A 10,987-nucleotide genomic window follows, 5' to 3' on the forward strand; every position below is an offset into this window, starting at 1 on the left:
TTAGTTTTTGACAGGAGAGATGTTTAGGGTATTTTGGCAATCCTACTGTTAGACATGGAAGTTATTTTTCTGTTTCTTGATGTAAAGAACCACACATATGTGCAAATTATTAACAAGATGAAATATATCCAGCCTTTCTCTATAAGGTCTATAAAATATAACTGTTTTTGATATTTATAATACCCACGAGTAGAACTTTCCATTTATAATTTGGTTCCTTTTTTACTCGTTTGCCTGCTTATTCTCTTCGGGACTTCCTGGAAATATTTCAGCGCTTGGTTTCAGTTGGACTCGACTCAAAAAATGCAGTTTGTGTTTGGGATTGGAAAAGGGGGAAAATGTTATCTATGGCTCCTGGTCACACAGACAGAGTAAGTATTCCCTTTCTGGTTTCTCATGGGGACCGGGAGACGCCAGAGCGTGTCAGGGGGTTTTATGTTTCTGTCTTTGGTATTGACCAATAATTCATATCTAATTAAAAATTTAAAGTACAGTTGTAATTAGAATGCACATGTATTGTAGACTCAGTATGTATAGTGCTAGCACAAAACTTTTAACCTAGTTGCTTCAGCAAAAATGATGAATTTTTATGACACTAAAACCTCAATTTAAAAATTGAATGGTTTAGGCCTAGAGTCTGTTTAGTTTGGTTTACCACTGATTTGTTACATATATTTCATCATTAAGGTGAAAATGATATTTCATGTGTGAATTTAAAATTATGTATTAGAATTAGGGTTTTTAGAGACCTAACATTTTTTTTTATTTATGAAATTTGTTAAAGATATATTATTCTAAGTTGTTTAAAATTAACATAAAGGATATGTTGTTAGCTTTTGAATTAAATATTATACTACTTTTATAAACACACATCAGAATTTTATCATAAACTCTTTAAAATGTCTGAGTCTTTTGTGTGTAATAAAATTTTTACCTAAACCAGCACAGGAGGGATAGTCATTGATTCTATTTCGGGGGATCTATGAATCTGTAAAAGTATATAGAAACATTTGTGTGATTTGCAGTTTGGAAAAAAAAAAACCTTAGTTTTTAGCAAATTCTCAAAGCGGCCTGTTACACACACACAAACACAATTTAGATTATTAAAGTGTTAAGTACAGTTTATTAAACAATTTTGTATTCTGACTGAGAGCAAAGCATATCACACATTACTACTTTGGATTTAGTAAATAGACTGATTACTATGAAAAAAATAATACTGTCATTGTTGGAACTTTTAAAACTGTTTTTGTGGTTAGTATTTTAAAGTTGCATTAGTAAGTTTTTCATGTAACCTGTTTTTTTGGTGAGTTGTTAGTCATTAATTTATAAGATGTATTATTTCTTCATTATCACTGAAGGCTATCACTTAGTACATTTTTAGAGGTAGTGAGCATTTTACTTCATCAGGCTGACAGATGTCAAAGAAATATGATGAAGACTACCAGATAGCGGAATTCTGCTATGAAATTGTTTTTCAAATATTAGTTTTTCTGTTATTTGTTATTAAAGTATATGTTTCTCGTGTATTTTTTTTTCATCTGGGGTTTTTTCTTTTTTGCTTTTGTAACAAAAATGATTTGTGTGTATTTAGAATTTATGGAATCTTACAAAGAACAAAGCCTGGGGAATCTCCAAACTTTAATTGCATAAATTAATTTTGTTTGATAAACAATAAAGATAAAAATAGCATTTGTGCTGTGAAATAAATGTTTGGATTCTTTATTAAAGTAGCTCTGCATGATGGAAAGCTATAAAAACGTTCTCCCTTCCCAGCTGTATGTGTGAAGTGTGTGTTCATTCAGATTTTTTTTTTGTAGAAATGCCTATGCCCTAGTTGTATTGAACCATTCTTGTTATTTATGGGCCTATATTTTTAAAAAAAAGAATCTAAAAGAATTTTTAATTGTCATTCTACTACTTGCTTCATAAGTTCATGTAGTTGTTTCACAAGTTCATAGAAACTAAGAAATAGTGTTTTTTTTTTAAATAAAGAACAATTCATCTTTAAAAAAAATACATTTTTATTGATTTCAGAAAGGAAGGGAGAGGAAGAGAGAGATAGAAACATCAATGATGAGAGAAAAATCATCAACTGCCTCCTGCGTGCCCCACACTGGGGATTGAGTCCACAATCTAGTCATGTGCCCTGGCCAGGAATCAGACTGTGACCTCCTGGTTCGCAGCCACTCTGGCTGGGCAACATAAAGCTTTTGTTCCTTATCACTTATGTATTTATTTCCCGTAAGATTTTTATTATTATTCTGATAATGATTTGCTGAGAAATATGACTTTATGATAGGTAGGGTTTGGGGTTATTTAGTCTTTTGGACAGCATTGTTAAATGATTCTGAAATTAAGTATTTTAACCATAAATCTGATTTGTTTACAGATATTTGATATTTCTTGGGATTTGTACCAGCCAAATAAACTTGTCAGCTGTGGTGTGAAACATATCAAGGTACTAGAATGGTCTTGTTTTATAAGTTACCAGAGGCCTGGTGCACAAATTTGTGCACTGGTGGGGTCCAGCCAGCCTACCCTGAGGGGGGCCAGCAAGGGTGGGCCGGCTGGGGCGGTAGGGGAGCACCTCGAGGGCAGGGGTGGCCAGGGTGAGGGGCCATGGGCGTTCTGATTGTTCTGCCGATCAGTTGATTTGCATATCACCCTTTATTATATAGGATGTTAATGTATTCTCTGCCGATGAGTACATTTCACACTATTTACAATTTAGGATAGTTTTTGTATTCTGACAGTACTTACTTTTAAATGTCAATATTTGTAATATTTTAATGTCCAATCTAACAAATATCATGTAGTTACTGTGTGAGGAATCTATGTGAGGGACATAGATATGAATAGAGAATTAATAAAACACTTCCCATAAAGGAATTTAGCCTAATGAAATAGGTTTTGCACTATTTATCTTGTTGCTTCATGTCTCACTTAGAAACTAAAATGTGAGAATAGAAAACCAAGTAAACTGAATTTTCATTTACAAAGTTAAAACGTTGTGGTAGAAGCATCATGGAGAGAATTGGCTTTGCCACCTTCTAGCTGTTGACCTGGGATGAGTCATTAACCTCTAAGCTTCTTTTCACATCTTAAAACTGTGGCTTCTGTTACACCTCACAGAGTTGGTGATGTAATAAGGCAGTGTGTATGTCATAGTGCCTGGCACATGATCAGCTTTCTGACAGTGTTACCGTTTCTTCTCCATTAGTTCTCTTATTTGATTTCAGCCTTTGATAGCAACTGTTTACTTTGCATATGAAAGCTTTGAGTTTTGTTTCATAATCGTAGTTCAGGATTTGAAACCCATATAGTCAGTGGTAGTATTCACTCTTAGGTTTATAATTACTTTTAAATCCGTGATGCAAATTGGAACTACTTGCTTTTCTCCCGGTATCTGATATAACAGTTCCTATAACAGTTAAATAACTCCCAGTAAGTAAGGTGGGTTTTTTTAAAAATATATTTTATTGATTTTGTACAGAGAGGAAGGGAGAGAGATAGAGAGTTAGAAACATCGATGAGAGAGAGTCATCGATCAGCTGCCTCTTGCACACCCCCTAGTGAGGATATGCCCGCATCCAAGGTACATGCCCTTGACCGGAATCAAACCCGGGTCCCTTTAGTCCCCAAGCTGCCGCTCTATCCACTGAGCCAAACCGGTTTTGGCGTAAGTAAGGTTTTGTGTGCACATTCTTCTGATACTCTCACTTCCATCCACATTTTCTCCAGAGCATCTTTGGCTGCTGCTGCAAATCTGGGTCCTGATTTGATAATGATTTGATAATGAATAGGCTCTGTGCTAGGTTTAAAGTATGTAGTATAAGCACCATGAAGGTGGAAATTGTGTCTTGTTCATCTTTTATGAACATCAGTTTGACACAGTATTTGATATATATTGTATTAAGTCCTTAATAAATTGTTGGCAAATTAATAGAGACCTTACTGTTGTTTTTCATTTTCAGATTTGAAAATCTTCTCAATTAAACAAACTATATATATATATAACTACCATTTCCTTACATGGTAGCTCTCTGCAGACAATACAAATAAAGAAACTAAATCCCAAAGATGATCTAGAACTGCAGTGGCCAGTACAGCTAATTAAATTAAATTAATTACAATTAAATAAAATTTAATAATCATTTCTCAGGCACACTGGCAGTATGCTCAAGAGCCCCACATGTGTCAAAAGAATAAAGGATTGATTCTAGATACATGTATATAAAAAAGAGCCACATGTGTCTAGTGATTCGTCTATATATACTATATATATATATATAGAGAGAGAGATATACAGACACATTTTCATCATCATAGAAAGTTGACTTGGGCCGAAGCCGGTTTGGCTCAGTGGTAGAGCGTCTGTCTGCGGGCTGAAAGGTCTCAGGTTTGATTCCCGTCAAGGGCATGTACTTTGGTTGCGGGCACATCCCCAGTAGGGGGTGTGCAAGAGGCAGCTGGTCGATGTTTCTCCCTCATCGACGTTTCTAGCTCTCTATCTCTCTCCCTTCCTCTCAGTAAAAAAATCAAAAAAATATATTAAAAAAAAAAGAAAGAAAGAAAGAAAGTTGACTTGGACAGCACTGATCCTAGAATGAAGGTTCTTCACTCTCACTGAGCATCAGAATCATGTGGATGCCTGGACTTCACTCTCCAGAGGCTCTGTCTGTTTATCTCAGTGGGGACCAGATGTACTATGTTTTATCATTTCCCCCCAGGTGATTCTAATGGGCAGCCACAATTGAGAACCACAATTCTAAAAGAAAATAATAGATTGAAATTGGGACTTGCTGAAAGGGAGAAAACCAGCTATTCTTATGCACAAAATCATGGAACTTTAAAATGTAAAAATCTTAAACTTTTTTTTTGTTATTTGAGTAGATCTGCATCATAATTTTTAATTCTTTGATGCTTCATATTTTTTTGTTTTGTTTAAAAATATATTGTATTGATTTTTTCAGAGAGGAAGGGAGGAAGGGAGAGAGAGATAGTTAGAAACATCGATCAGTTGCCTCCTGCACACCCCCACTGGAGATGTGCCCCTAATCAGGGTACATGCCCTTGACCGGAATTGAACCTGGGACCTTTCAGTCCACAGGCTGACACTCTATCCACTGAGCCAGACCAGTTTTGGTTGATGCTTCATGTTTTAAATTAAGATCTTTAGGTCTTAAAATAAGAACTTGAAGGTCAGATAAGATTTTTAATTATATAACATTATATTATTTTAAATAGTAATTTAGTTGTTATAAAGTTGAATTTATTCTTAGGGCCTAATTTCTTTGTACAGAGCTATTTTATATATCTATAGTAATAAAAGCATAATATGCTAATTAGACCAGAAAGCCAAGTGACCTGATAAAGCCGTGGCGGCAGGGGGCTAAGGCAGACGCAGTCAGGAGTGACCAGGCAGGCAGGTAGAGTGGTTAAGGGTGATGAGGTAGGCAGGCAGAGTGGTTAGGGGCAAGGAGGCAGGCAAGTGGTTAGGGGCACTGAGGCAGGCAGGCCTTAGTGGTTAGGGATGATCAGGAGGCAGGCAAGTGGTTAGGGATGATGAGGCAAGCAGGCAGAATGGTGAGGGATGATCAGGAGGCAGGCTAGTGGTTAGGGACGATGAGTCAGACAGGCAGAGTGGGTAGGGGTGATCAGGCAGGCATGCAGGCAAGCAGTTAGGAGCCAGTGGTCCCGGATTGCGGGAAAGATGTCCTGGATTACGAGAGGGTACAGGGGGGCTGAGATCCACACACACACACCACCACTACCACCACCACCAATCCCATCCCAGGCATGCAGGCAAGCAGTTAGGAGCCAGTGGTCCCGGATTGCAGGAAAGATGTCCTGGATTACGAGAGGGTACAGGGGGGCTGAGACACACACACATACCACCACCACCACCACCACCACCCCCACCACCACCACCCCCACCACCACCACCTCCACCACCACCACCACCAATTCCACCAATCCCATCCTTGCACAAATTTCGTGCACCTGGCCTCGTGTGTGTGTGTGTGTGTGTGTGTGTGTGTGTGTGTGTGCGCGCGCGCCTTTGCCCCAATTTTGTTTTTTTATTTCTCTCTGCAAACTATTAAAATTGACTTCACAAAGAAGAACAAAACTCTGGTCATGAAGATTTATGTTTGACCTGTTTGACTTCCCTGTGTTTTCCCAAGAACGAACCAGTCATTCCAAATATGTATCCCTCTTATTTTTTAAGCATTGAAAAGATCAATGGGTGCAACATACTAATCCTTTTATTTTTCCCTGACTTTGCTGTCTTTATCAGATTGAACATTAGGTTTGGTCCTTTTTCCTATTAGTATATAGTATCTTCATTGCTAGCTCATTCCCAGCTTTTCAACCTAAATTTCATGTAGTTTTCTCTTCAGAAACCTAAGGGAAGCATAGCACATTTAAAAAGTAATGTAGTTCACCCTCCCCCACCTCCACCTCTGTTGTTCTTACAGATAAGGATTGAAACCAGCAATTTATATGCTGTAACTAGCTATTGACAACACTAGGATGAGGATGTGAACCTTGAATGCTATTGTATCATAAGGGGAATTCTTAGGTAATTTCTAGTCCGCTGCTCTAATGTAGCATCAAAGTACTGGGAATGATTTACTTTGTTTTATAAACTTTCTTTGATAATCTTATTAGACTCTGTACCTTTTAGTTCTGGAGTTTATGTGGAAATGCTCTGACCCCAAAACGAGGAGTCTTTGGTAAGACTGGCGACCTGCAAACAATATTGTGCCTGGCCTGTGCAAGGGATGAGCTGACATATTCTGGTGCGCTCAATGGGGATATCTATGTTTGGAAAGGAATCAACCTTATACGGACAATACAAGGAGCCCATACTGTAAGCACATTTAAATATTTCCAAACACTTTTTGATGTGAACTGCTTATCTTCTTGCCTTAGAACAAAAGATTACATAATCTAGAAAACTTTCTAATCAGTCCAGTTACTTGGAAAATGTTGTAACAGAATTAATTTTATGCCTATCTGTAATGAATTTTTATAAGGTTTAACCTTATTTTCTTGTATGTTATGTGCATATCATTAAATACCTCTTTGGTCAGATATTGAGTTCCTATATATAATCTGTTTCTAGATTTTACAGATTTTTCTTAAAAAGTAACATGTTAAGCCGAAACTGGTTTGGCTCAATGGATAGAGCGTCGGCTTGGGGACTGAAGGGACCCGGGTTCGATTCCGGTCAAGAGCATGTACCTTGGTTGCGGGCATATCCCCAGTAGGGGGTGTGCAGGAGGCAGCTGATCGATGACTCACTCTCATTGATGTTTCTAGCTCTCTATCTCTCTCCCTTCCTCTCTGTACAAAATCAATAAAATATATATATATTTTTTAAAGTAACATGTTCAATTATTTACTCTTCCAGGCAGGAATTTTCAGCATGAATGCTTGTGAAGAAGGCTTTGCTACTGGTGGCAGAGATGGCTGTATTCGCCTTTGGGATTTATCTTTTAAACCAATTACTGTGATTGATCTCAGGGAAACAGACCAGGGATACAAAGGTAATAACAAACCAAATAGTGTCTCTTTATTAGACAAATTCTAAATATGCCTAGGATTGTCTGTTTCTTTCCGTAAACATGAATGTATGTTTTATAAATATAATGAGATATTTGCCTGTTCAGAATGTATACATGTAATTGAAATTCTTCTGTTGAAGAGAAGTTTTGCCTAAGGTCAGTCTAGATTTTCTGTTATGACAAAGGTTCTTTCATGTCTGATGACTGTTATAATGGACCTGAAGAGAGATGTGTAACCTTGAATCTTGAAACTATTTTACTATTAGAATGCTAGATGTAACTTTAGCAAGTAAACTGTTGAAAAGAAAGTGTGTCAAGGGTTTGGAGGAAACTGTACACAGCACCTCTGTGTTGGCCATAATGTATAGATAAGAAAACTGGGAGGAACATTAGCTTTCCTAAGGTTACAAAAGGAACTGTGAAATATACAGAAAAAGTAGAAGTCTCTCTCTCTTTTTTTTTTTTTAATTAAAAAATTTTTTCAAACCTCATTCTCGGGTGAGGATTAAAATAATTAAAAAAAAAAAGAGAAATGTCATTCCATGTAGAAAACAATATAGAGAATTAAAAAATATGTATGGATCAGAGATTTACAGATTTCTTTTACCTTATATCTAAGGTATAAAAAGTTATAAAAATTAATATCATATATAATTAATAGCATAGGCTGGAATTTAGGGCATTGGAATTCTGTTATTACAGCATTGCTCTTAAATGCAATTCACTTTTGACTAGGCTTGTCTGTGAGGAGTGTTTGTTGGCGAGGTGACCACATTCTAGTTGGAACACAGGACAGTGAAATTTTTGAAATTGTGGTGCATGAAAGAAAGAAACCCTTCCTAATTATGCAAGGGCATTGTGAGGGTGAACTCTGGGCACTTGCCATCCATCCTACAAAACCTTTGGCCGTGACTGGAAGTGATGATCGTTCAGTCAGGTAAGCCAATCTCTCTCTCTCTCTCTCTCTCTCTCTCTCTCTCTCTCTCTCTCTCTCTCTCTCTCTGTCTCTCTCTCTCTCTCTCTTTCTCTCTCTCTCTCTCTCCCTCTCTCTTTCTCTCTATATAGATAGATAGATAGATAGATAGATATAGTTATAGATATAGATATAGATATAGATATAGATATAGATATAGATATAGATATAGATATAGATATAGATATAGATGCATGCCTAAGCGACCATTACAACTGGATGACCAGATGACTGGCTGGTAGCTGTGACATGCACTGACCGCCAGGGGGCAGATACTCAATGCAAGAAGTGCCCCCTGGTGGTCAGTGCATTCCCACAGCCAACCTCCCACAGCCCCTTCCCCCAGCTGGCCAGCCCCCATGGCCCCGATTGGGACTGGGCCAGATAGCCCCAATCAGCCCTGATTGTTGGCCAGGTTGAGGGACCCCACAACACAAAACGAACATATTGTGATGAGTGCTTAGTCTGAAAATAACACATATTTGTATTCTTTTAAAGAAGCTATTGTGTCATTGTAAAATAAACACAATGCTTTACTAATTCAGTAACAGTATAATTTGTAATTAGCTTTAAAAATGCAGTATTCAAAGTTTACTTTTCTGTGTGTTTTTTTTTTCTTGTTCTGACATGAATGGCTATATACTAGAAATTAAAAATAGTAAATTGTCACCATATAATAATACAGCTCAATGAACAAAATTCTACCAAGTTATAACTGTGCCAGTGTAGTGCGCGGAAGGAGTATACAGAGTGCTATGTTGCACCCTGTCTGCCGTCTCTTTCGCAGTGGGTGACGCACCACTGCCTCCGCAGGGTAAAAGCAGCCATAGACACATGTAAACAAACAAATGGGGCTGTTTCCATCAAACTTGGTTTTCAAATTTGATTTTGATTTCATATGATTTTCATATAAAATTTCATATGATTTTCTCATGTCTCAAAATGTTATTCTGTTAATTTTTTTCAACCATTTAAACATGTAAAGAAAACTTCTTAGTTTGCAGACTGTACAAAAACAGACAGTGGGCCCCCTTTGGCCCACCAGCTCTGTTTGCTGATCCCCGTGGTAGAACATAGAAAGCCTTCAGTAATTATCACATTTCTATCAAACATGGACATTTTTCCTTTGAAATCAGGAAGAAGACAATGGTTTCCACCCTCACCATTATATTCAGCTGTAGAGTAAAAGTCTTTGTCAGCACAGTAAGGCCAAATATATATATATATGTATGACATAATATTTATGTATTTATGTACAGAGAGATATATAGATATTTGGATTGAAAAAGAAGAAACAACTCTCATTTATAGGTATTATGATTGTATATGTAGAAAATTGAAGATACAGAGAAATTATTGGAATTAAAAGGAATTTAGCAAGTTTTCCTGGATATATAAAAATATACAGAATCATTTTTCCTATAAGACAGCAAAATATAGAATCCTGTTTTTTTTTTAAAAGATGCTGCTAGAAAAACACTCAAGAATCTACTTAGTTTTACTGATCTTTTGCTAACCTTTTGGGGTAGATGCTTGTTCATTGAGTTGTTGCCTTTGTTTTTATAATATCTGCCAAGTTCCCCCTAAGTACTGTGTCAGCTTGTATCCCTTAAAACAGGTTTGAAGTAAGTTATTAGGATTTTGTCTTTGTCCTTTAGATTATTTGGAAGTATAATTCTTAATTTTCAAGCAATGGGTATTTTCTTTTTACATTTTTGTTGTAGATTCTTAACATTAGAGTCTGGAATAGACTCTCAATTTGCATAGTCTTAATTTGAAGGACTATATACAAAGTATAGAACATATACCACTATCTTATATCTAGATCTCCCCTTTGATCAGGGTAGAAATCATCTATCTAAAAATTGTCATTACATTGTTTTAAAATACAAGATTCTATCTATTCTTGTCATTTTAAGTATAAACAGCATTTCTGTTTTCATGGATAAGAATTCCATGAAGTATACAGTTAAAATCTACATTTATCTTAAAATGAGATGATTATTTTAACCAAAATGTTTTCATAGAGTTTATTATTTTTCAAGCATACACCAGTTAACGATTCTTATATTTTAATTAAATGTTACAGGATATGGAGCCTAGTAGATCACGCATTAATAGCAAGGTGTAATATGGAAGAACCGATTCGTTGTGCAGCTGTAAATGTAGATGGCATCCATCTTGCCCTCGGAATGAAGGATGGCTCGTTCACTGTGCTTAGAGTAAGGTATGGTATTGGGGAAGAAACAGGAACAGATAGTAATTTTCTAAGTGAAATACAATACTTATTGTTTTACCCATTTTCTTTTTAATTAATATATATTTCCGGTATTAGTTTCATTAAATATAAAAATATATTTATAAAATGTTTCATCAGAAAATTAAGTTAACTCAGAAACCTTGGTTTGGGGTTTAAGGATGGTTAATAGATTAGTGGCTA

At 36.3% G+C, this 10,987-nt stretch overlaps 1 protein-coding gene across 9 annotated transcripts in view; it reads left to right on the plus strand.

Moving 5' to 3' along the window:
- EML5 (EMAP like 5) overlaps positions 1-10,987 on the plus strand; it is a 109,968-nt gene that overhangs the window by 14,410 nt on the left and 84,571 nt on the right. For 8 of the 9 annotated variants that reach the window (XR_014794996.1, XM_084883710.1, XM_084883712.1 and 5 more), the window contains exons 3-8: positions 273-371; positions 2,393-2,461; positions 6,692-6,877; positions 7,421-7,556; positions 8,310-8,511; positions 10,637-10,774. Coding sequence is in view for 8 of the 9 variants with exons in the window: in XM_084883710.1 (XP_084739836.1) it covers positions 273-371; positions 2,393-2,461; positions 6,692-6,877; positions 7,421-7,556; positions 8,310-8,511; positions 10,637-10,774 (830 nt within the window). In the remaining variant the exon portion in view is untranslated. Of the gene's footprint in view, positions 1-272; positions 372-2,392; positions 2,462-6,482; positions 6,587-6,691; positions 6,878-7,420; positions 7,557-8,309; positions 8,512-10,636; positions 10,775-10,987 lie in introns of those variants that run through there. The other variant, XM_084883713.1, reaches the window with a different exon arrangement.

The sequence above is a fragment of the Pipistrellus hanaki genome (genome assembly GCF_964339955.1).
Source record: "Pipistrellus hanaki genome assembly, chromosome: 1".
Taxonomy (NCBI): Eukaryota; Metazoa; Chordata; class Mammalia; order Chiroptera; family Vespertilionidae; genus Pipistrellus; species Pipistrellus hanaki.